At 43.0% G+C, this 26,532-nt stretch overlaps 1 protein-coding gene across 5 annotated transcripts in view; it reads right to left on the bottom strand.

Annotated features, from left to right (window-relative positions):
• Positions 1–26,532, bottom strand: part of LOC140485972 (gamma-taxilin-like) — an 89,852-nt gene that overhangs the window by 23,153 nt on the left and 40,167 nt on the right. For all 5 annotated transcript variants that reach the window (XM_072584429.1, XM_072584430.1, XM_072584431.1 and 2 more), the window contains one exon: positions 9,354–9,445. In XM_072584429.1, the coding sequence (XP_072440530.1) occupies positions 9,354–9,445 (92 nt within the window). The remainder of the gene's footprint in view (positions 1–9,353; positions 9,446–26,532) is intronic.

Here is a 26,532-nt window from a genome sequence, read left to right as displayed (position 1 = left end):
ACTACCCTTCCAAAGAGCATCCCTCCCAAACTCACCCATCCCCAACCCTATACCTACAAACCTGCATTTCTTATGGCTAATCCACTTATCCTGCACATCCCTAGACACAATGGGTAATTTTGCATGGCCAATCCACCGACCCAGATGGTGACATCTAGGCCAATGAAAATTGGGAATTAAAAGCTCACTTAACGTCAATTGTTGAGAGCAAGTCTGGTTCAAAAGTGTCCTTTAGGAAAGGCAATCTGCTATCCTTATCTGGTCTGGCCTGAGAGTCTAGACCCACAACAGTGTTTGACCAAGCCACTTGGTTCCGGCAGCAAGAGGGATGGGCAGTAAATTTTGGCCATCCATCAGTATCTATACCCCATAAACAAAGGAGAAAAAACACCATGACCCAACTGAGAATGTAGGTAGGGACAAAAACAGAGATTGCTGAAAACGCTCAACAAGTTTGGCAGCATCTGTGGAGAGAAATCAGAGTTAACGTTTCGGGTCAAGTAACCCTTCCTCAGATCATTAACTCTGATTTCACTCCACAGATGCAGCCAGACCTGTTGAGGTTTTTCAGCAATTTCTATTTTTCTTTCTGATTTACAGCATCTGCAGTTCTTTCAGTTTTTATTAGGGAGGTAGGGATATTTGTATCATAATATAATCAGGCACCCTGTTCCAGCTTGAAAATTCAACCGGATGAGACTAGTTTGTTCACGTTTACTTTATTATTGGCAATAAAAGCTGCCATCTTGGAGAATATTTAACAGGATGGTAAGGTAAGGCTCCCTGTTAAATACTTACCTCGTGAATAGGTGGAGCGAAGACTCAACAGGAGTGGATGTGGGCAAAGGAATTGCTGGGCACGTGAACTAATATATTCAGGCTGTGGTTAAACTCAAGACAACTACACGTGTAGTGTCTCCCACTCCTCCTCCTCTAACCAAAAAACAAAAGACCGTGTGGTGAGGATTGGTAGATTAAGCGTTTTTTTATATATTCAACGTCTCCTGTCAATTTAGAACAGAGGGGATGGAAGCTACGGCAGTTACATGTGGGAGATAAGGGTCATCATTAATGTCCCCGCTGACTTCGCCTGCGAGAGGTGCAGCCAACTCCAGTTCCTCACAGACCATGTTAGAGACTGGAGCTGGATGAACTTTGGATCACTCGGGAGGCTGAGGGGGTGATAGAGAAGAATCATAGGGATGTTGTCACACATAAGTTACAGGATAAAGGTGGTTAGGTGACCATCAGAAGAGGGAAAGGGAATAGACAGTGTAGGGACCCTCTGTGGCCGTTCCCTTCAATAATAAGTATACTGTTTTTGGTACTGTGCAGGGAGGGGGGTGTGTGTGTGTGACTTACCAAGAGAAAGCCACAGGGGCCAGGCTTCTGCCATTGAGCCTGGGTCTGTGGCATAGAAGGCATGGGGCATGTTGTGGTCATTACGGAGACTTGGATATCACAGGGGCAGGAAAAGTTATTGGATGTTCCACAATTTAGATGTTTCAAAAGAAATAGCGCATGGAGGTAAAAGAGGTGGAAGAGTGGCATTGCTAAGCAGGGATAGGATCATAGCTGCACAAAGGGAGGTCATCAAGGGGAGTTTGTCTAGAGTCAGTATGGGTGGAAGTCAGAAACAAGAAAGGAGCAGTCACTTCATTGGAGAGTTTTTTTTACAGCCCCCCCCACCCTACGCCAAATAGCTACTCAGACACGGAGGAACAGATTGGGAGGCAGATTTTGAGAAGGTGCAGAAGTAACGGTGTCATTGTTATAGGTGACTAACTTCTCTAATATTGATTGGAACCTCCTTGGTTCAAATAGTTTGAATGGAGCAGTTTTTGTCAGGTGTGTCCAGGAAGGGTTCCTGATGCAATATGTAGAAAGGGCGACTAGAGGGGAGACCATATTGGAATTGGTACTGGTCAATGAACCAGGCCAGGTGTCAGATCTCTCCGTGGGATAGCATTTCGGTGACAGTGATCACAACTCCCTGACCTTTACTATACTCATGGAGAAGGATAGCAGCAGATGGTATGGGAAAGTATTTGATTGGGACAGGGGAATTACAATGCTATTAGGCAGTAACTGGGGCACTTTAATTGGAAACAGATGTTCTCAGGGAAATGCACAACAGAAATGTGGAGGTTGTTTAGGAAGAACTTGCTGATAGTGCTGGACAGGTTTGTCCCTCTGAGGCAAGGAAGAGAAGGTAGTTTGAAAGAATCTTGGGTGACAAGGGATGTAGAACATCTAGTCAAGAGGAAGAAGGACGCTTACTCAAGGTTGAGGAGGCAAGGATCAGAAAGGGCTCTAGAGAGTTACAAGGTAGCCAGGAAGAAACTGAAGAATGGATTTAGGAGGGCTAGAAGGGGGCATGAAAAAGCTTTGGCGGGTAGGATTAAGGAAAACCCTAAGGCATTCTACACTTATGTGAGGAACAAGAGGATTGCTAGAGTGAGGGTAGGGCCGATCAGGTATAGTGGAGGGAACTTGTGCCTGGAATCAGAGGAAGTAGGGAATCCTTAATGAGTACTTTGCTTCAGTATTCACTATCGAGAGGACAGCATGAAACAGTCTGATATGCTAGAACAGGTTAATGTTAGGAAGGAGGATGTGCTGAAAATTTTGAAAATCATCAGACAGTTGATCCCCTGAGCCAGACAGGATATACCCTAGGTTACTACAGGATACGAGGGAAGAGATTGCTGTGCCTCTGGCAATGATCTTTGCATCCTCACTGTCCACTGGAGTAGTGTCAGATGATTGGAGGGTGGCAAATGTTATTCCCTTGTTCAAGAAAGGGAATAGGGAGAATCCTGGGAATTACAGACCAGGCAGTCTTATGTCAATGGTGGGCAACGTATGGGAGAAGATTCTGACAGACAGGATCTATGATTACTTGGAAAACCATAGTTTGATTAGAGATAGTCAGCATGGCTTTGAGGGGGGCAGGCCATGCCTCACAAGCCTTACTGAATTCTTTGAGAATATGACAAAACACACTGATGAAGGAAGAGCAGTGGATGTGGTGTATGTGGATTTTAGCAAGGCATTTGATAAAGGATCCCCGTGGTAGACTCATTCAGAAAGTAAGGAGGTATGGGGTACAGGGAAATCTGGCTATCTGAATAAAGAATTGGCTGGTCCATAGAAGACAGAGGGTGGTGGTAGATGGAAAGTATTCAGCCCAAAGCTCGGAAACCAGTGGTGTTCTGCAGGGATCGGTTTTGGGACCTCTGCTCTGTGATTTTTATAAATGACTTGGATTAGGAAGTGGAAGGGTGGGTTAGTAAGCTTGCCGATGAGATAAAGGTTGGTGGAGTTGTGGATAGTGTGGAGGGCTGTTGTAGGTTGTAACAGGACATTGAACGGATGCAGAACCGGGCTGATGGAGTTCAACCTGGAAAAGTGTAAAGTGATTCACTTTGGAAGGTCAAATATGAATGCAGAATACAGGGTTAAAGGTAGGATTGTTGGCAGTGTGCAGGAACAGAGGAATCTTGACGTGCATGTCTATGGATCCCTCAAAGTTGCCAGCCAAGTTGATAGGGTTGTTAAGAAGGCATATGACATGTTGGCTTTCGTTAGCAGGGGGATTGAGTTTAAGAGCCACGAGGGTAATGCTGCACCTCTATAGAGCCCTGGTTAGACCACACTTGGAATACAGTGTTCAGTTCTGGTCGCCTCATTATAGGAAAGATGTGGAAGCTTTACAGACAGTTCAGAGGAGATTTACCAGGATGCTCCCGGACTGGAGGGCATGTCTTACGAAGTAAGGTTGAGGGAGCGAGGGCTTTTATCCCTGGAGCGAAAAAGGATGAGAGGTGACTTGACAGAGGCGTACAAGAAGTTGAGAGGCATAGATAGAGTGGATAGCCAGATATGTTTTCCTGTGAAGGAAATATCTATCATGAGGGGTATAATTTTAAGGTCACAGGAGGAAAGTTTAGGGGAGATGTCAGAGGTAGGTTCTTTACACAGAGAGTATTGGGTGCGTGGAATGCACTGTCAGCGGTGGTAGTACAGTCAGATACATTTAAGTGACTCTTGGGATAGGCACATAGAAGATAATACAATGAAGAGTACGTAGGCTAGTTTGATCTTTGAATAGGATAAAAGGCCAGCACAATAATGATGGCCAAAAGGCCTGTACTGTGCTGTACTGGTCTTTGTTCTATAATCTTTCACCTTCAGCACCCCTTACACATCGCCAAAAAAGAAAATCTGATGAAGATGATCCAAAAATATCAAAAAGGATCAAACCAAAAACACTTTGTTAACTTATCAATATTTCCACTGCACCTCTCCTGAAGGCCACTGACTCGTGTCGCGACCAATTGTTTAGTTCCTTGCCATAGCAGCAAATAATAATGTCTTGACGGAGAGCTTGGGCATTGTGATCAGTCATTTCTGTCCTCACCAAATGTCTACATGCTTTTACTTCTAGTACGAGTTGCTGGAGGTCAATTAGGAATTAACACACCCATATTGAAACCAATCTCAGTGGTTCGCTGCTAACACAAGAATAGGTACTGAATCTTGGATTACCTTGGCCCATTGCTCACATTGATCAATCAACGCAAACATAAATTCAACTGCAGTGGTGCAAAAACATTTAACATTCAATTCATAAGGATAATACAGTCAGCTTTCCTGTGACTCCAAATCGAACATTATGCTGTTACAATTCATTTTACAGGCAAGCAGGTGATGCAGACATCCACTGATAGAGAATCTTGAAACAAGTTTCCTTTTGACTACTCGTCTTGCTACAACTATTGAAAGTGGATTATCAATATTCAACTTTCACCATTAGATGTCAATATCTGAGACTTTCATGGACTAAAAATGGTTTTTAAAAGGACTCTCATGAACTAAAATGCCTCCCGTAATCACCTCACAAGCCCAAGTAACACACTGAATACATAAACAACAGCTGCAATGGAATTCCCATCTTAATCAACAGGCCCTGAAACTCAGTGAGCTGTCAGCAATTTGCCTCTTATTTTGCTCACATTTACATCATATCTTCACATATTGGAGATGAAATGTTACCTTAGAAGTGTTCAGTTTGAAAAAGAGACAATAGACTTGGAATATACAAAAAAATCATGCTTTAGTAGCTTTTGTTTAACAACAATGCGGAGGGGGTTAGCAGCATGGAATGATAGCAGCATGGAATGATAACAGCAAGGATTCTGGAAGCTCCTCTCACTCTCCCAAAATCTTCCTCAAGCACAGAAAATCAACTGATGAAAAGCAAATTAGAATACCAACAATGATTCACTAAGAGCTCCAGGACATCTGCAATTCAACCATCACTGCAGAGACAAGACAGCAGCTACACAGTTTGCCACTGGTCTTTTCATTCACACAACGAAAGGCACTCTTAAGATAAACTGTGGTTTATTATTTTATTCAGTCATTGGTAAAAAAGCTCCAATCTCTTTCATTTCAGATTTGGCTCTGTTTCATTTTTAATCAGGTTAACCAAGATTAAATAAGTATGATAACTATGTGCTGAAACAGAATAAAAATATTTGTCACAGTTGACAGAGGGTTAAGAAGAGGGAACCCTGACCACTCCTTACCAGATCAAGTCTGCTTACTTACCCACCAATTGGTGGGTAGCGCTGGAACGTAGGGCATTTGTGGGTGGTGAACCCTGATCTGCCTTATGAATGGTAGGTTATGTTGCCAATTAAAAATTCTGCAAGTCGAGAGGACAAACACTGGAACTCATAGCCTGCTGCCTTGTTGACTTTGGTTCCCCAGAATGATGGATGGTTTAAGAAATCAAAATTGGGCAGAGACTTCCAACAGAAAGTAATATTTGAACTATATGAAACACAGAAATAAGACCAGTCCTCATTTTTGACATTATCTTTCTACTTTATAGATTTAGTAAAGTTCTCAATTTCACGGCGATAGCAAAATGGAGGAAAATTGTTATTAGCCAGATTTTGCACCAAAGTCTAAGCTCTGCATTTCCTGCGAGCACAGCAATTCAGTGGCTGTATTTGCTCCTACACCAGTGAGTTAATATTGAGCTCATCACCTTTTCCAAGATAGCCCCATACAAAGCAAGATGTGGGTGTAGGTTTGCTCACTGAGCTGGAAGGTTCATTTTCAGACGTTTTGTCATATTAGGTAACATCTTCAGCGAGTCTCCAGACGAAGCCCTGCTCGTGTTTCCTGCTTTCTATTTATATGTTTGGGTTTCCTTGGGTTGGTGATGTCATTTCCTATGATGCTGTCATTTTCTGGTCTTTTTCTTAGGGGGTGGTAAATGGGGTCCACGTCAATATGTTTGTTGATAGAGTTCTGGTTGGAATGTCATGCCTCTAGGAATTCTCTTGCGTGTCTCTGTTTGGCTTGTCCTAAGATGGACGTGTTGTCCCAGTTGAAGTGGTGTCCTTCCTTATCACTATGTAAGGATACGGGTGAGAGAGAGTCATATCATTTTGTGGCTAGTTGATGTTCATGTATCCTGGTGGGTAGTTTTCTGCCTGTTTGTCCAATGTCATGTTTGTTACAGTCCTTGCACGGTATTTTGTAAATGACATTAGTTTTGCTTGTTGCCTGTTTAGGGTCTTTCAATTTCATTACCTGCTGCTTTAGTGTGTTGGTGGGTTTGTGGGCTACCATGATGCCAAGGGGGATGAGTAGTCTGGCAGTCATTTCCGAGATGAATTTGATTTAGGGGAGTGTGGCTAGAGTTTCTGGATGCGTTTTGTCTGCTTGTTTGGATTTGTTGCTGAGAAATCAGTGGACTGTGTTCATTGGGTGCCCACTCTTTTGTTGGAGGTAATTCTTAGGGCCAAACACACTAGCAAAACACAAACCTTGATTTAGTTTTTAATTACACATGGAATGAGGTGTCACTGGCTCGGCTAAGATTTATGCCCATTCTTAATTTGCCCAGAGGGCAGCTAAAAGTTAACAACATTGCTCTGGGTCTGGAATCATGTGTAGGGTAAATTGGGTAAGGATGGCAGATTTCCTTTCCTAAAGGACATTAATGATGAGTTTGTACAACAATCAATGGTGGTTACATGGTCACCATTAGAGCAATTTTTCATTATAGATTCTTATTGAATTCAAATTCCAAACACAGCAGATGGAATTCAGTGTCATTTCCACCACACCACTGCCTCCCCTGCTGTTACAATTACCCTTCAGAGCACAAAGAGCACTGTCTGTTTCAGTAACTTGGAACATTGCTCAAGTGATTTACTGGATAATCCTGGCTTTTATTAAGGTTTAACTAAACTGTAAACGCACTCCAGCCAGCAAAAGGGTTTAGGAATGCTAGTGATTCTGAATTGACAATCAAGCATTGACAAAAAAAAACAGTAAAGAGAGAGACCTTCCCTTATAAAAAGCGAGACTGCACTCAGTACCACTCTAAGTGGCATACTTGAGCTAAGGTGTTTCACATGAAATTAAAATCAAAGGATAATAGAGAAAAGGCAAGAAATAAGGAATGTTGGATCAGTCATCATTCTAATGAAGAGCAGAGCAGGCTCAAGGGGCAGAATGGCTTACTCCTGTTCCTATTTCTTATAGTCTTAAAACAAGCACATAAATTTCACCTATACTTCCCTCAGAAGCTGAAGGGTGTTGGTAGTGCTACAGATACCAAGATGGCCCCTGCTCAAACCCTCAAGAATAACTGATCTTGGTTGTGGTGATGGTGTAAATTACACAAGGGAAAATTCACCACTGTCCCCTTTCGAGACCACTAACATGCTGTAAAGAACCCAGTGAAAAGCATCCACTGATGAAGGACAGGACAGTTTTAACTGTGTTGTTCTTAAGGTCGAATAGCATTCGGAGATTCAGTGCCTTAAATCACAAAAAACACTGGAGATTACTGGGCTGTATGAAATGCTTGGGAAGAGTAACTTCACCCTCCAGACAGTGATGAGCCAGAGTGATTGAAAGGTGCTAAAAATGATCTCAACGGCCTGCAATAGAGGATGAACAGAACAATGAAAAATGCCCCAGGTCCTCTGTGATGGTTTAAGTGCTGTCATGCGGATAGCAAGCCAGAACAAAACCAGGCTGGTACATGGCCCTAAAAAGCTCAAATTACAGCTAAGCCTCACATAAGCTCTGTTACTTGGATGAGGTACAGGAGCACAACAAGGCCTTGTTCACCAGCAAAAGGAAAAGCAAAAACAAAATCCCAAAAACTATGAACACTGGAAATCAGAAAACAAAACCAGAAGTTACTGGAAAAGCTCAGTAGGTCTGGCAGCATCTCTGGAGAGAAATGAGAGTTAATGTTTCGCATCCAGTGACTTCTTCAAACTGAGTTCTGAAGGAGAGTTCTGAGGAAGGGTCACTGGACCCAAAACGCTAACTCTACTTTCTTGCCATAGGTGCTGCCAAACTGAGTTTTTTGCAAAGCAAAAGCAAACCAGCTTTCCCATAGCAAGGGCCTCAAAACAGTTTCATTTTCCAGAAACGAATAAAGGATGATCAGCACACCAGGTTAAGAACTCTTTCCAATCTTTGATGGGCCTATCCCATACCTCCCTCCAATCCTCTCCGATGGTGAGAGATATAGATGTTTTGGAAAAAAAAACAGAATATGACATCAATCCTTGCTTTTGGGCCTTGATTATAACAGAACATCATAAAGAATAGGACCAAATGCAGGCCATTCGGCCTTCTGAGCCTGCTCTGCCACTCAATATAATAATGGCTGATCTTCTAACGCAACTTCACTTCCTGGACTATTCCCTATATCACCTAGTTTCTTCAGTATCTAACAGCTTTGACTGGTTGAAACAAAGGGTCTGTTTCCATGCTGTATCACTCCATGACTCCACATATATTAACCTCTGTCTTGACATGATGATGCAATGGGATTAGCTGAGCTACTCTTGAACAAAGCTTTGAAATGATGGCCTCTTCCTTGCTGTAACCATACCATGCTGATTTTACAATTGTACTCAATGACTGAACATCCACCGATATCTGAGGGTAGAGAATTCCAAAGGTTCACAATAACCTGGAGTGAAGAACAGGTTTTCCATCACCTCAGTCCTTAAAGAGGCTCTGACACGAGAACCACCACCACCAGGGGAAATACCCTACCTGCATCTATCCCTCACATCCTTTAAGGTTGCTGTATATTGCAGTGAATTCAGCTCTTTTAAACTCAGGGGAGTATGTGCCTAGTCATGTGCTCATAAGCAGCTCAATGAAGGGTAACAATTTAAACAGAAGAATTACATCAAAAACTGTAGCTAGCCCTATTTTCCCTTCCTTCATTCCCTTCGCTTCCCAGTTGACAATATGTAGTGTTACAGCACAAGTAACACAGTGATACAACATACCAAGTCTGCATATTTCTTGCACAAAGCTGCCAGTTTCTCCTCTGGAGTGCTGAGCGTGTTCAAAGCTTGCATGAGCAACATCACTTCTTTCCCTGCAATGCAACATGAGAATCAATAGCAATTTTTCATTTCAGATATGAGATTTACACCTCCAGTTCCATTTAACACCTTAGTTAATAAATTAGTCCCTGGATGCTTTACACCAACACTGAATTTCAATGAGCAACTTAAACCATTCAATAAATAGACCAGAATGCAACAAAAAAACACACATAAAGCCCCTCTGCTTCCAAACCGGACATTAAAATCACTTCTGAAATGGAAAGTAAACATTAAATGCCCATATCCAGTAAAGTACTGAAAAAAAAACATGGCTATGGGTCTGAGTATGAATCAATAAATACAGATCCCCCTGCAGTGACTGAAGTCGATCACACCAGCGAGCTGAAGAGACGTGATCAGAAAATCCACTGAGTACACTAATTACCAAAGACTTCAATCTGGTTCACTGGTACAGTCTGACCTTTAAAAACTCCACGCTGCAAATTATTTCATCAGCTCTGTGGTCAAGATAGTTGGAAAATAGTTTTTCAAACCAATCATTTTACATGGTGTTTATGGATGTGGCTGCAGTGGCTGTTCCTTCCTCCTGCTTCGTTTTGTACAAACTATTGCTCATAGCAACCAAAAGAGCAAGAGATTTTACTCAAGCCTATTTAACTGTGAAGTGCAAGACCGATAATTCTGACATGTTTCCATTTAATTTAACAACAGTACCTTACACTGCATAGAGCTCCTTTAATATAATATAACATCTTATATGGCACTTCACGGGAATATTATCACAAAAAGTTTGACACCAAGCCATGCAAGTTCAATTTTGCATATTGTTTTGGTGATATAGTCAGGATAGTGTGTAAATTGGGAGGGAACTTGCAGGTTTTGACAATCCCATGATTCTGCTTCCCTTGTGCTCAGAGCAGATCAGGGGCGAGGTTCCCCAATTCATTACAGCTTCAGACAGCAATCTCCAAACTGCTAGGTCTCCTAGTCACTAAGGATGAACAAGCTCCCCTTGTTACAGTCAACCGGCAGAGGTGCGGGGGTTGGTAGAGAGAAGGAGGGTGTCGAAGAATGTGAATTTAGAAAGGATTTCTTCTCTTCTGGATACCTTTGTCCCACATTCAAATGATTTATGTTTTAAAACAAGCAAATTGCACCAGACTTTCTCAAACTAACAAAGAGTGACTTTATTAACAACTAGACACGAGAATTAGTAATGGTGTGTACAAGCACAATTATTCAAAGTAACAGGTGAATCCAAAAGATAAAACTTCTTAAAAAATTTTAAAAAGCAGATACATTAAATGCGCAGCTGCTCCAATGATGGTTACTGGTAGTAATAGGGTTATGGTTAGGGTCAGGCTGTTAGCAGTTAGTTGGTTAATCTTAAGACTCTGATTCTGTAGGCTGACTAAACCTTGTTTGTCTTGATTATTTTTTAACTGATATGCAAGAGGCAACTAGGGGATAGATGTTTGACTGTAGTCTTCAAAGGGGAAAAACACAAAATGCCATTGGCAATTTGGGATATAATCCACAGAGGATGGCTTACTATTGACCAAGGGCTCATCAGCCTCTTTTATTTTTGTGGACACAAGAGATCACATTCCAGTCTGTTTGAAATTTCTTTGACACGGTGTTGCATTTCATTGGTTTCTCTCTCAAACCACTTATTTTAGACCTGCAGCCAAGTTTGGCAGTTCAGCCCTCCTTTAAAAAAAACACTTCAGTATCACAAGTTAAAACTGACCACTATATTTTGGGGCTTCTGGCCTGTCATTTTAACACTCGTCCATCCGAGTAACAGGCTGTGTGTTGGGAAGCTCCTATCCATGGAGCCTTGGTGAGCTGTTACAGTGCATCTTATACTACATATTGTGACCAATGTGTGTTCGCGGTAAAGTGACTAAACGTTTGTGGATGAGATGATGAAGAAGTGGGCCCTTTGTTCTGGATGGTATCGATTTGCTTGACTGATGTCGGAGCTGCACTCATCCAGTCAAGTGAAGATTAGCCCTTTGTACTGCTAATTTATGCCTTGTAAAACATGGACAGGCTTTGAGGAATCATTGAAGGATTACCAGCCTCTGATCTGCTCTTGCAGCCACAACTTTTATATTGTTGGTCTAGTTGTGATCTGGCAAGTGGTAACTCCTATGATTTTGATAGTCGGGAGGCAGCAATGGTAATACCATTGAATGTCCAGAGGAGATGGTATATTCTCTTTTGTTGGAGACGGCCATTGATTGGAGCTTGAATAGAAACCAACATTGGCCCAACACATCAGCCCAAGCCTGGATGTTGTCCAGGCCTTGGCTGTATTTTGCATGTGGAGAGCCCAATGATCAAAACTAGGTCCACAAGACTGGTTTTACAAAAAGAACTGGAAAGAGAAGAGGAATTACGAGCCGGATGTTTAGCGCCTTGGGAGCTGAAAACAACACAGTTATTGGTGAAGCTAAATCAGGAACTCAAGAGATGATTCTGGGTAATCCAAGATGGAGGACGGGGAAAATTTCTGCCTCTAACAGGGTTCTCCTTTTTTGAGGTATTTTAGGTGTTGGAGGTGATTTCCTCATATTCCAACAGCAGCAGTTACTATTTTATATGCTGTTGCATTGTTTTGGAACTTTGGAGAGAAATAAGTCAAAACAACAGCACTTTTAAAAGGGAGAGGAACAGAAAAGGAAGCACAATGTGAGGTCAGTGCAGGAGAGAGAGAGAGAGAAAAAACTCACACTGCTAACTGACACAGCAGTGAACCTGCGCAGTTACTGCCTTTGCTGTTTGAATTCATGTATCGCTGGACATCGGAATGCATCTGGGAAAACTAACAAACAGTGAAATTCACAACTGATTTGGAGGAACCTATTTGGGAGAGGTCACAGCACAGCACAGAAATGGATAAGTGAATCGTTTTAAGTGTGGCCTCACAGTAAGTCTGCAGTAGTGAGTAGAGTGGGTTCTTTGCTGATTATATGTTTTATTTGAGATATGTCTCTTGATTAAACTTAAAAGTAAGCCATAAGTATTAAATAAGCCTGAAGCAATGTTTAGTAGAGGAATAAGACAGTGCTATTTTCTGGGTCTGTATATTGGAAGAGGCAAAAATGGCACTTAGTAGAGTGATATACTCTTCTTGTCAGAGGTGGGAGTTTAGGGACAGTTTCCGTGTTACTGAGGATTACATCTGCAATAAATGCCATTGGTTGTGAATCCTATCAGATCGAATGGATCGGTTGGAGACAGTTAGAGGAAGAGAAAAAAGTTGCAGATAGATGGGTTAAGTCCAGGAAAGGAAAGAGAGAAGGCAGGAAGTACAGGAGTCTTCTGTGGCTACCCCCATTTCAAACAAGTATGCTGTTTGGTAAACGTAGGGGGTGCTAGATTCTCAGGGGAACGTAGCATGAACAGCCAAGTTTCTGGTATCAAGACTGGCTCTAATGGAGTGAGGGGTATGTCGGGTTCCAAGAGATCGATTGTGTCAGGGCATTCTCTTGTCAGAGGCACAGACAGATATTTCTGTGGCCAGCAGTGAAAAATCAGAATGGTGTGTTGCCTCCCTGGTGCCAGGATCAAGGATATCTCAGAGAGGGTGTAGAATGTGCTCAAGGGGGAGAGGGCACAGCAGGGGATCATTGTACACATTGGAATGAGTGACATAGGAAGGGAAAAGGATGAGATTCTGAAGAGAGAATATAGAGAATTAAGCAGGAAATTAAAAAGGAGATCCTCAAGAGTAGTAATATCTGGATTATTTGCGGTGAGGGTAGGTATAGGAGGATAGAGCAGATGGATGCATGGTTGAGGAGCTGGGTGTATGGGAGAAGGATTCACATTTTTGGACCATTAGAATCTCTTTTGGGGTAGAAGTGACCTGTACAAGAAGGATGGATTGCACCTGAATTGGAACGGGACTAATGTGCTGGCAGGGAGATTTGCTAGAGCTGCTCAGAAAAGATTTAAACTATTAAGGTGGGAAGGGTGGGGCCAAGGGAGAGAGTGAGGAAAGAGATCAATCTGAGCCTGGTCCAGTTGAGAAAAGAAATGAGTCAAACAGTCAAGGACAAAGCAGAGAACAAGGTAGGACTGATAAATTAAATTGTGTTTACTTCAATGCAAGAGGCCTAACAGGAAAGGCAGATGAATTCAGGCCATGGTTAGGAACATGGGACTGGGATATCATAGTAACTACAGAAATGTGGCTCAGGAATGGACAGGACTGGCAGCGTAATGTTCCAAGATACAAATGCTACAGAAAGGACAGAAAGGGAGGTAAGAGAGGAGGGGGAGTGGCGTTTTTGATAAGGGATAACATTACAGCTGTACTGAGGGAGGATATACCCGCAATTACATCCGGGGAAGTTATATGGGTGGAACTGAGAAATAAGAAAGAAACGATCACGTTACTGGGATTGTATTAAAAACCCCATAATAGTCAGAGGGAAATTGAGAAACAGATTTGTAAGGATATCTCAGTTACCTGCAAGAATAATAGGGTGGTTATGGTAGGGGATTTAAGTTTCCAAATACTATGGCAGTCCCAGTCTATGTGAAGGGTTTACATGGAGAGGAATTTGTTAAACATGTGCAAGAAAATTTTCTGATTCAGTATGTGGATACCTACTAGACAAGGTGCAAAAGCTGACCTACTCTTGGGAAATAAAGCAGGGCAGGTGACTGAGGTGTCAGTGGGGAGCACTTTGGGGCCAGTGACCATAATTCTATTAGGTTTGAAATAGTGATGGAAAAGGATAGACCAGATCTAAAAGCTGATGTTCTAAACTGGAGAAAGGCTAATTTTGCTGGTATTAGGCAAGAACTTTCAAAAGCTGATTGGGACAGATGTTCACAGGTAAAGGGACATCTGGAAATTGGGAAGCCTTCGGAACTGAGATAACAAGAATCCAGAGACAGTATATTCCTGTCAGGGTGAAAGGAAAGACTGGTAGGTGTAGGGAATGCTGGATGACTAAAGAAATTGAGGGTTTGGTTAAGAAAAAGGAGGAAGCATATGTCAGGTATAGACAGGATAGATCGAGTGAATCCTTAGAACAGTATAAAGACAGTAGGAATATACTTAAGAGGGAAATCAGGAGAGCAAAAACAGGACATGAGCAAGATTTAGCAAATAGTGTTAAGGAGAATCCAAGAGGATTTTATAAATACATTAAAGACAAAAGAATAACTAGGGAGAGAATAGGGCCCCTCAAAGATCAGCAAGGTGGCCTTTGTGTGGAGCCGCAGAAGATGGGGGAGCTACTAAACAAGTATTTTGCATCAATGTTTACTGTGGAAAAGGACATGGTAGATATAGACTGAGGGAAAGAGATGGTGACATCTTCAAAAATGTCCATATTACAGAGGAGGAAGTGCTTGGATGTCTTCAAATACATAAATGTGGATCAATCCCTAGGCCTGGGGTTGAGGAGTCCAGAACTAGAGGGCATAGGTTTAGTGCGAGAGAGGAAAGATATGAAAGAGACCTAAGGGGCAACGTTTTCATGCAGAGGGTGGTACGTATATGGAATCAGCTGCCAAAGGATGTGGTGGAGGCTGGTACAATTGCAACATTAAAGAGGCATTTGGATGGGTATACGAATAGGAAGGGTTTGGAGGGATATGGGCCGGGTGCTGGCAGGTGGGACTAGATTGGGTTGGGATATCTGGTCGGCAGGGACAGGTTGGACTGAAGGGTCTTTTTCCATACTGTACATCTCTATGACTTGATCTGGTGTACCCTCGAACTCGGTGGGAATCTAGAGAAGTGATTGCTGGGTCCCTTGCTGAGATATTTGTATCATTGATAGTCACAGGCAAGGTGCCAGAAGACTGGAGGTTGGCTAACATGGTGCCACTATTTAAGAAAGGCGGTAAGGAAAATCCAGGGACCTGTAGACTGGTGAGATGACATTGATGGTGAACAAGTTACTGGATGGAATCCTGAGGTAAAGGATGTACATGTATTTGGAGAGGCAAGGACTGATTAGGGATAGTCAACATGGCTTTGTGCATGGGAAATTTTGCCTAATGAATTTGATTGAGTATTTTGAAGTAACAAGAGAATTGATGAGGGCAGAGCGGGAGACGTGATCTGTTTGGATTTCAAAAAGGCTTTCAACAAGGTTCCCCATGGAAAACAGGTTAGCAAGGTTAGAGCTCATGGAATAAAGGGAGAACTAGCCATTTGGATACAGAACTGGCTCAAAGGTAAAAGACAGAGTGTTTGCGGCGGGTTGTTTTTCAGACTGGAGGCCTGTGCCACAAGGATCGGTGCTGGACCCACTGCTTTTTATCATTTTTATAAGTTATTTGGACGCAAGCCTAAGAGGTATAGTTTGTAAGTTTGCAGATGACACCAAAATTGGGAGGTGTAGTGGACAGTGAAGAGGGTTATCTCAGATTACAACAAGATCTTGATCAGATGGGCCAATGGGTTGAGAAGTGGCAGATGGAGTTTAATTCAGATAAATGCGAGGTGCTGCATTTGGGAAAGCAAATCTTAGCAGGACTTATCCACTTAATAGTAAGGTCCTAGGGAGTGTTGTTGAACAAAGAGACCTTGGAGTGCAGGTTCATAGTTCCTTGAAAGTACAGTTGCAGGTAGATAGGATAATGAAGGCGGCGTTTGGTATGCTTTCCTTTATTGGTCAGAGTATTGAGTACAGGACCGGGAGGTCATGTTGCGGCTGTACAGGATATTGGTTTGGCCACTTTTGGAAATAGTGCATGTAATTCTGGTCTCTCTCCTACCCGAAGGATGTTGTGAAACTTGAAAGAGTTCAGAAAAGATTTACAAGGACGTCGCTAGGGTTGGAGGATTTGAGCTATAGGGAGAGGTTGAATAGGCTGGGGCTGTTTTCCCTGGAGCATTGGGGGTTTATAAAATCATGAGGGGCATGGATAGGATAAATAGACAGTTATCTTTTTCCTGGGGTGGGGGAGTCAGAACTACAGGTTTAGGGTGAGAGAGGAAAGAAATAAAAGTGACCTAAGGGACAACGTTTTCACTCAGAGGGTGGTACGTGTATGGAATGAGCTGCCAGAGGAAGTGGTGGAGGCTGGTACAATTGCAACATTTAAAAGGCATCTGGATGGGTATATGAGTAGGAAGGGTTTGAAGAGATATGGGCCGGGTGCTGGCAGGTGGGACTACATTAGGTTGGGATATCCGTTCAGCATGAACGAGTTGGACTGAAGGTTCTGTTTCCGTGCTGTACATCTCTATGACTCTAGGTCTGAATTAAAAGATCAGAGATTTTTTGGATTATTGAGAGACGAGAGGACATGAGAGAGATAGGATGTAGCAAGGCCATTTTTTTTACATTGGGAGACAATGTAGATCTCTCAGCAGGAGTGCGATGATGTTATGAATTAGGTCAGGGATCTAAATTTAAAGAATGGAAAAACGGGTCATCGGGTCGAGGTGTACTGGAATAGTCAAATTACGAGATAACAAAGGCATGAAGAAGGGTTGTAGAACTAGATGAGCTGACACAGGTTTAGAGCACAGGTATAAAGGGGAAGATTAGCTGTTGTGGCGACTGAGCTGAAATATGGAAGCCTGTCCTGCAGTCACATATAACACAGGGGTTCCAGGTAGTGTGGTTCACAGCTCCAAAAGGTAGGAACTGGACAGTGGCTAGGGAACAGATTTAGCAGCAGGAACTAAAGACAGCTGGAGGAAATTCTGATCACCAGTATTATATCAGCAGCCTGAAAACTGAAAAACCCTACATGACTCAAAAAAAGTGGAACAGTTGAGAGAGCAGGGTGTCATCAGTGCACATGTGAAACTATCACTGAGTTTTCAAATGCTGCTGCTGTGTATCAACATGTCAATAAGAAATATGAAGGGTTAAGAGGGAACCCTTGGGGGACAGCAGAGGCAATTGTACAGGATTGACTACAGAAGCCATTGCAGGTGATTCTCCGAATAGGGAAAACGGAATGAGGCAATTATAAACCTACCGAGCTGGATGACCATGGAGAGATGTTGGTGAATGATGTCATGGTCAATCATGTCAAAGGCTGGAGACAGGCTGAAAAGGTAGAGGAAGAAGAGTTTATAACGAGACATTGGAGATTACTTGCGATTTTGATAAAAAGCCATTTTGGTATTGGGAGGGGTTGGATTGGAGAGAAACTAATGGGAGTGATTCAAATGTGCAGCTCAAACACTTGGAGAAGACGACTGAAAGTAAGGAGATAATTGGTAAGGACAATGTTGGTATTCTGAGGAGTGATCATGTTCAATCTGAAGGATTGGAGTTGTACCTGAAGCAATGTGAGAGAAAGCTAGCTGGTCAGCAATTTATTTGGAATGGGGATTCAGCTCATCTTGACTATGGGATATGGGGTCTCCCAGACAAGATGAGCTTGGAGAGGGCATAAGAGGACACAGGAGAGGAATTGATGGGAGTTCAGGAGTGAGGCAGGGCAAGCTGACCTCTGGGAAACAGTGGGGTTGGCAAAGAGAAGCAATCAAATGGTATCAGTCTGACAGACATCAATCCGTGGGCTCCTCACACGTGCTGCCAGGAGGAGGTAGGTAAGAGATGGTAAGATCGTTTGTAAGACACTGGAAAGGAGCTCAGTGTTATATTTGCATTCCAGGATGATCTTGGACTTGTGAGCAGTTTTAGCAGAGAAGTGCAGAATTCAAGAGTGCTTTCTGTGGTTCTGATGGGTGGGAGAGAAGCAGCTGGAGGGTTTGGGGAAGGGGGAGGTAGAGACAGAGAGAGAGAAATGGGAGGAGAGCAACAGAGACATTCAGCATGCAACAGAAAGAGCAAAAGCAACGGAGACAGAAGTGGTTTTGGTTGGGCTAAGGCAGGAGATGAGTGGTTTTAGATGGTCTTTACCTGAGACATGATAAAAGTAACTAGACCACATAAGGCAATAAAATTTAACGGGGTGACTATGAAGGCTGCAGACGAGTTGAGAAATGGTGAGCTCACTACTGTCACAGACACACTGGATTTGTAATATTGCGAAGCACCAAAGAGGAAATTTGATTGGAATTAGAGTCATAGAGATGTACAGCATGGAAACAGACCCTTCGGTCCAACACGTCCATGCCGACCAGATATCCCAACCCAATCTAGTCCCACCTGCCAGCTCCCGGCCCATATCCCTCCAAACCCTTCCTATTCATATACCCATCCAAATGCCTCTTAAATGTAGCAATTGTACCAGCCTCCACCACATCCTCTGGCAGCTCATTCCATACACATACCACCCTCTATGTGAAAAAGTTGCCCCTTAGGTCTCTTTTATATCTTTCCCTTCTCATTCTAAACCTGTGCCCTCTAGTACTGGTAAAAGACTTTGCCTATTTATCCTATCCATGCCCCTCATGATTTTATAAACCTCTATACGGTCACCCCTCAGGCTCCGAAGTTCCAGGGAAAACAGCCCCAACCTATTCAACCTCTCCCTATATTTCAAACCCTCCAACCCTGGCAACATCCTTGTAAATCTTTTCTGAATCCTTTCAAGTTTCACAACATCCTTCAGATAGGAGGGGGAATAGAATTGCACACAATATTCCAAAAGTGGCCTATCCAATGTCCTGTACAGCCGCAACATGACCTCCCAACTCCTGTACTCAATATTCTGACCAATAAAAAAAAGCACACCAAATGCCTTCTTCACTAACCTATCTACCTGTGACTGTACTTTCAAGGAGCTATGAACCTGCACTCCAAGGTCTCTTTGTTCAGCAACACTCCCCAGGACCTTACCATTAAGTGTATAAGTCCTGCTAAGATTTGCTTTCCTTCTTCAATGTCCACTGCACCTCCAATTTTGGTGTCATCTGCAAACTTACTAACCATACCTCTTACACTCACATCCAAATTATTTATATAAATGACAAAAAGCAGTGTACCCAGCACAAATCCTTGCGGCATTCAACTGGTCACAAGCCTCCAGTCTGAAAAACAACCCTCCACCACCACCCTCTGTCTTCTACTTTTGAGCCAGTTCTGTACACAAATGGCTAGTTCTCCCTATATTCCATGAGATCAAACTTGCAAACCAGTCTCCCATGGGGAACCTTGTCAAATGCCTTACTGAAGTCCATATAGATCACGTCTACTGCTCTGCCCTCATCAATCTTCTTTGCTACTTCTTCAAAAAACGCAATCAAATTCATGAGACATGATTTCCCATGCACAAAGCCATGTTGACTATCCCTAATCAGTCATTGCCTCTCCAAATACATGTACATCCTGTCCCTCAGGATTCCCTCCAACAACTTGCCCACCACCGATGTCAGGCTCACTGGTCTATAGTTCCCTTGCTTTTCCTTACCGCCCTTCTTAAACAGTGGCACCAGGTTAGCTAACCTCCACTCTTCTGGCACCTCACCTGTGACTATCAATGATACAAATATCTCAGCAAGGGGCCCAGAAATCACTTCCTAGCTTCCCACAGAGTTCTAGGGTACACCTGATCAAGTCCTGGGGATTGATCCACGTTTATGCATTTCAAGATATCCAAGCACTTCCTCCTCTGTAATATGGACATTGTTCAAGATGTCACCATCTATTTCCTTGCATTCTATATTATCCATGTCCTTTTCCACAGTAAACATTGATGCAAAATACTTGTTTAGTGTTTCCCCAACCTCCTGCGGCTCCACACAAAGGCCACCTTGCTGATCTTTGAGGGGCCCTATTTTCTCCCTGGTTATCCTTTTATCCTTAATGTATGTGTAAAATCTCTTTGGATTCTCCTTAACCCTATTTGCCAAAGTTATCTCATGTCCTGTTTCTGCCTTCCTGATTTCCCTCTTAAGTATATTTGCTACTACTCCCCCTACTATTATCAAATTAAACTATCATTCAATCTCTTCCATTCCGAAATGCTTTCTTGCCATCCCTGAAGCTCGGTATGTCGCACCTGCATTGTCTTGGGGAAACACTGAGTCAGGAAATTGCTTGCATAACGATACCCTAGAATTAGGCCATTGACACTTACATTTTCTCAAACTATTGTTAACTGGTGTAACATGTGACTGTGATGGAAAGACTGAGGGTTGACTTGAGTGGCATGTGACAATGGGGGAGTGGCCAGATTATCTATAAGCATCGCTAACTGACCTGTATAAAGGGGATGAGTTTTCTTTGTTTAGTTCCTCTTTTGACTTGACTTTGCACACGGGGGGGGGGGGGGGGAACAGCCGAGGGGGGTCACCTAGCTTGTACAAGCTTGAATAAGCTTTCAGTGCTTACAGAAGTTGGTGTGCGTGAATTGCATCTTGTGTGAAACCTATGGAAAAGAACCTAACATGAGGAGGTCAGATTTTGCATCTTCTCTAGTAGATCCATCCACATACTGAATCAGAAAATTGTCTTGTACACACTTAACAAATTCCTCTCCGTCTAAACCCTTAATACTATGGCAGTCCCAGTCTATGTTTGGAAAGTTAAAATCCTCTCCTATAACCACCCTATTATTCTTACAGATAGCTGAGATCTCCTTACAAGTTAGTTTCTCAATTTCCCTCTGACAATTAAGGGGTCTATAATACAATCTCAATAAGGTGATCATCCCTTTCTTATTTCTCAGTTCCACCCAAATAAGCTGGATGTATTTCCAGGAATATCCTCCCTCAGCACAGCTTTAATGCTATCGCTGATCAAAAATGTCACTTCCCCTCCTCTCTTGCCTCCTTTTGTATCCTTCCTGTAGCATTTGTATCCTGGAGCATTAAGCTGCCAGTCCTGCCCATCCCTGAGCCATGTTTCTGTAATTGCTATGATATCCCAGTCCCATGTTCCTAACCATGCACTGAGTTCATCTGCCTTCCCATTCGGTTTAACTTATTAGTCTTACCTTGTCCCTGCCTGCCCTGACTGTTTAACTCTCTTCTTTTCTCAACTGTACCAGTCTCAGATTGATCTTTTTCCTCACTATCTCTCTGGGTCCCAGTACCCCCCGCCTCTTCTCTCCCCCCCCCCCCACCCACCCCCAACCCCACTCCCCCAACCTTACTAGTTTAAATCCTCCCGAGCAGCTGTAGCAAATTTCCCTGCCAGTATATTCGTCCCCTTCCAATTTAGGTGCAAACTGTCCTTCTTGTACAGGTCACTTCTACCCCAAAAGAGATTCTAATGGTCCAAAAATGTGAATCCTTCTCCCATACACCAGCTCCTCAGCCATGCATCCATCTGCTCTATCCTCCTGTTCTGCCCTCACTAGTTTATAGCACCAGGAATATCCCAGATATTATTACTCTCAAGGACCTCCTTTTTAAATTCCTGCCTAACTTTTATGTTCTCCCTTTACAATCTCATCCTTTTCCCTTCCTATGTCGTTGGTTCCAATGTGAACAATGACCTCCTGCTGGCCCCTACCCCCTTTGAGAACATTCTGCACCCTCTCTGAGATATCCTTGATGCTGGCACCAGGGAAACAACACTCCATTCTGATTTTTTGCTGCTGGCCACAGAAACATCTGTGTGTACCTCGGACAAGAGAGTCCCCTAACACAATTGATCTCTCGGAAGCCGACGTACCTCTCACTGCATTATAGCCAGTCTCAATACCAGAAACTTTGCTGTGCGTGCTACATTCCCCTGAGAATCCATCACCCCCTACATTTTCCAAAACAGCACAGTTGTTTGAAATGGGGATAGCCACAGAAGACTCCTGCACTAACTGCTTAACTCTCTTACCTTTCCTGGAATTAACCCATCTAGGTGACTGTATCTGAGACTTTCCCCCCTTCCTATAACTGCCATCCATCACACCCCTTTGCTCTTCTAAATTCCTCATTGGCCCTAACTGTTCCTCCAACCGATCCTTTCAATCTGATAGGATTCCCAAGCAACAGCGTTTATTGCAGATATAATCCTCAGTAACATGTAAACTCTCCCTAAACTCCCACGTCCAACAAGAGCAGCATATCACTCTACTAAAGGCTATTTTTACCTTTTCCAACCTACAGAGCCAGAAAATAGAACTGCCTTATTCCTCTACAAAACATTGCTCCAGGCTAAATTAATACTTATGGCTTATATTTTTAAGTTTAATCTCAAATAAAACATGTAATCAAGAAAGAATCCACTCTACTCACTATTGTAGATTTATAGCAAGGCTATACTTCAAACGATTCACTTATTTATTTTTATGCAGTGACCTCTCCCAAATAGGTTCCTCCAAATCAGTTTTGTATTTCACTGTTTGATAGTTTTTCTAGATGCACTGTGTTGTCCAGCGGTACATGAATTCAACAGCAAATACAGTAACTGTGCAGGTTCACTCTCTCACTCCTGCACTGACCTGACCATGTGCTGCCTTTGTCTGTCTCTCCTCCTTTTAAAAGTGCTATTGGTTTGACCTTTTGTTCCCTTCAAAATTCCAAAACAATGCAACCGCTTATAAAACAGTAATTGCTGCTCCTAGAATTCAAGGAAATCACTTCCAACACTCAAAATACCTCAAAAAAGGAGCGGCCTGTTACAGCCAGAAATTTTTCCCATCCTCCATCTTCGATTGGGAAGCAGTAGCTGTTTCTGCACTTTGTGGAGCAAAGGGAGATTTGGTTGGGAACAATGATGAGTTGCAATGATGTTGGGGTCACAAAAAGGTTTTTTTTAAGAAGATGGGCAATCATGACAGATTTGAAAGGTGGTGGTGTGGGGGGACAGTACTGGAATAGACACACCATCAACACTCTAGATCTTACCACAGTTTAAAATATTTTTAAAACTTTCTATGGCTCCTAGAAATCATAAAGGTCAGGTATGGGGATGTTCACCAATGACTGCACAATGCTCAGCATCATGCCTTATACACGGCTAGCTTGTACCACACAAATACCTGACAATGACTATCTCCAACAAAAGATAATTTGACCACCACTCTGTTAGGTTCAATGGCCTAACCTTCACTGAATTTTCTCCTCCTATTAACTTAGTAGGGGTTACCACAGACCACAATCTGAACTGGACCAGCTACAAACACACTTTGGCTACAGGAACAAAAATTCTGTGGTGAATAATTCACCTCCTGCTTTCCCCAAGCCTGTACATGATTACAGGACATGTCAGGAACGGTCATGTCATTATTTATCTGGAAGACAGCAGCTCCAAAAACACTTCGGAAACTCACACTATCCAGATCAAAGCAGCCTGCCACCAACCCAGGTTTGACATTCACTGTGTGTACCACCAACAAGAAGCAGTGTAGCAACTCCCCCAGGATCCTTTGACACCACCTACCAAACCCATGACCTCCATCACCTGGAAGGACAAAGGCAGCAGCTACGTGGAACCACCAACTTCAAGAACCCCTTAAAATGATCACAATCTCAGCTTGGAACTGTATTGACATTCCTTCAGTCACTTGGTCAAAATTCTGGAATTCTCTTCCCAACAGCACTGCAGCACTTCAAGGTGACAGCACACCACCATATGCTGAAGGGCACTTGGGAGTCAGTGATAAATGCTGGCCAAGCCAGCAACACTCATATTCGCTTTAATAGACTTAGAATAACACACTTTAACTTCTAACCAAAAAAGAAGGCTCTGCCAACATTAGTTTTTACCCTACTCTACCTCCATTCCAATCAAGAGTATCAGTTGAGAATGGCATATGACATCATTGTCGGGAGCACACTGCTCCCACGTGAGGGATAGATCATACGTGCTTTCCGTGGAGTGTTGTTACATCCATCACATTTCTTAGTTCATCCATACAATGAGCCTCCTTATTACAATATCATATTTGTGTTCACTTCCTGGTTCAGTGGTTAGCACTGCTGCCTCACAGTGCCAGGATCCCAGGTTCGGTTCCAGCCTTGGGCAACTGTCTGTGTTTGCACATTCTCCCCGTGTCTGCGTGGGTTTCCTCAGGGTGTTCCGGTTTCCTCCCACAATCCAAAGATGTGTAGGTTGGATGAATTGGCCATGTTAAATTGCTCATAGTGTTCAAGAATATGTAGATTAGGTGCATTAGTCAGGGGTAAATATAGGGTAGGGGAATGGGTCTGGGTGGGTTACTCTTCAGAGGTTCGGTGTGGACATGTTGGGCCGAAGGGGCTGTTTCCGCACTGTAGAGATCCTACGATTCTATTATCCTTATAATAGGTTGGAATAAAAATTGCAAAATTCCTGGCATTTTGCAATGTTGACCCAAGTATGCTAGGAGCTTAGTTATAGAGTTATACTGCATGGAAACAGATCCTTTAGTCCTACTCATCCATGTCAACCATGTCTCCCAAACCTAATGAGTCCTGTTTGCCTGCATTTGGCCCTTATCCCTCCAAACCTTCCCTGTTGGTATACCTGTCCAAAAGTCTTTTTAATGTTATAAGTGGACCTGCATCTACCACTTTCTCTGGCAGTTCATTCCTCTTTTCAAAGCACTACACTCTGTTAAGAATAAAGATAATTAATTTGCCGACCTGCTTTACATTTCAGCCTGTGCACGGGCTGAGATAGTGTTACATTATTCACTGGTAATTAATTTATTTTAAACTTGCAATTTTCATAGTGTCTTTTACACAAAAAGAAACTCAAAGCCCCCACACTGTAAAGATCACAAGCAGCAAATCAAAAATGCCAGGACTGACATGGCTGGAAGCACAGCCTACAAGGTGCAGTAGCAGGTTGGAGGCAGGGGGCTGCAGAGTAAGGGCACAACCATGACGGGCATTTGTCAACCAGGTACAAGTGTTTTGGATTCAGTGCTTTGGAGGATGAGCAATGTTAAAGGTTGGATATAGAGAAAACAAAGAGTGGATGGTGGATTTTTGAACAGTTTGGACTTTGTGTAGCGTGGAGCTCAGGATAGAATAGGGCAATGTTACAGTATACAATCTCACTAATTATATCACAAATGAGGACACAGCTAGAGAAATTGTGGAGTAATGCAGCAAAGTAAGAGGTTATTTAACCTACTGAGCCTGTATCAGCTCTTTGAAAGAGGCCTTTAGTCAGGTCCTAAAGGACTTGGTGCTAGACTGGGAAACCACAAAAGGGAAAAACAGACTTGATCTCATCCTTACCAATCTGCCAGCTGCAGTTGCATCTGTCCATGACAGTATCAATAAGAGCGACCATCACACAGTCTTAGTAGAGATGAGGCATAAGTGAGGACTGCAGATGCTGGTGTTCAGAGTCTAGATTAGAGTGGTGCTGGAAAAGCACAGCAGGTCAGGCAGCATCCGAGGAGCAGGAAAAATCGACGTTTTGGGCAAAAGCCCTTCATCTGATTCCATGGTGTTGTGTGGCACTATTACTGTGCTAAATGGAACAGATTTCAAACATATCCTGCAACTCAAGACTGGACATCCATGAGGTGCTGTGCACCATCAACAGCAGCAGAATTATACCCCAGCACAATCTGTAACCTCATATGCCAACATATTCCCCTCTCAAACATTCCCATCAAGCCAGGGTTTCGTCAACCCTGGTTACATGGAGCATACAGGAGATGATTCCAGGAGCAGCACCAGGCATACCTAAAAATAAGGTGTCAACCTGATGAAGCTACCAAATAGGATTACTTGCATGCCAAATTTGGTAAGTAGCAAGTGACAGAGTTAAGCAATCCCATAACCAATGGATCAGATCTAGCTTTGCAGTTCAGCCACATCTCATCATGGACTATGACCATCAATTGAACAACTCACTGGAGAAGAAGGTCGTTCCACAAATATCCCCATCCTCAATGATGGAAGAGCCCAGCAGAGCAGTGCAAAAGATAAAGCTGAAGCAGTTGCAGTAATCTTCAGTCAGAGGTGCCACGTGGATGATCCATCTCGGCCTCCTCCAGTGGTTCCCAGCATGACAGATACCAGTCTTCAGCTGACTTTCTGAACCCTACCGGCCTCTTCTGGTACATTTACAACACTAGCATCTACCCGACAATGTGGAAAATCGCTTAGCTGTGCCTTATTTAAAAAAAAGGACAAATCTAATACAGCCAATTACTGATCTATCAGTTTATTCTTGATCATCAGTAAAGTGATGGAAGGTGTCATCAACAGTGCGATGAAGCAACACCTGCTCAGCGATGCCCAGTGAGGCCAGGAGTCAGCTATTACGAGGGGGCATAGCTTTAAATTAAGGGGTGGTAGGTATAGGACAGATGTTAGGGG

This window comes from Chiloscyllium punctatum, chromosome 15 (genome assembly GCF_047496795.1).
Source record: "Chiloscyllium punctatum isolate Juve2018m chromosome 15, sChiPun1.3, whole genome shotgun sequence".
In the NCBI taxonomy this organism is placed as follows: Eukaryota; Metazoa; Chordata; class Chondrichthyes; order Orectolobiformes; family Hemiscylliidae; genus Chiloscyllium; species Chiloscyllium punctatum.
The sequence above is the reverse complement of the archived record's forward strand: the minus strand, read 5'-3'. Positions and strand labels throughout refer to the sequence as shown.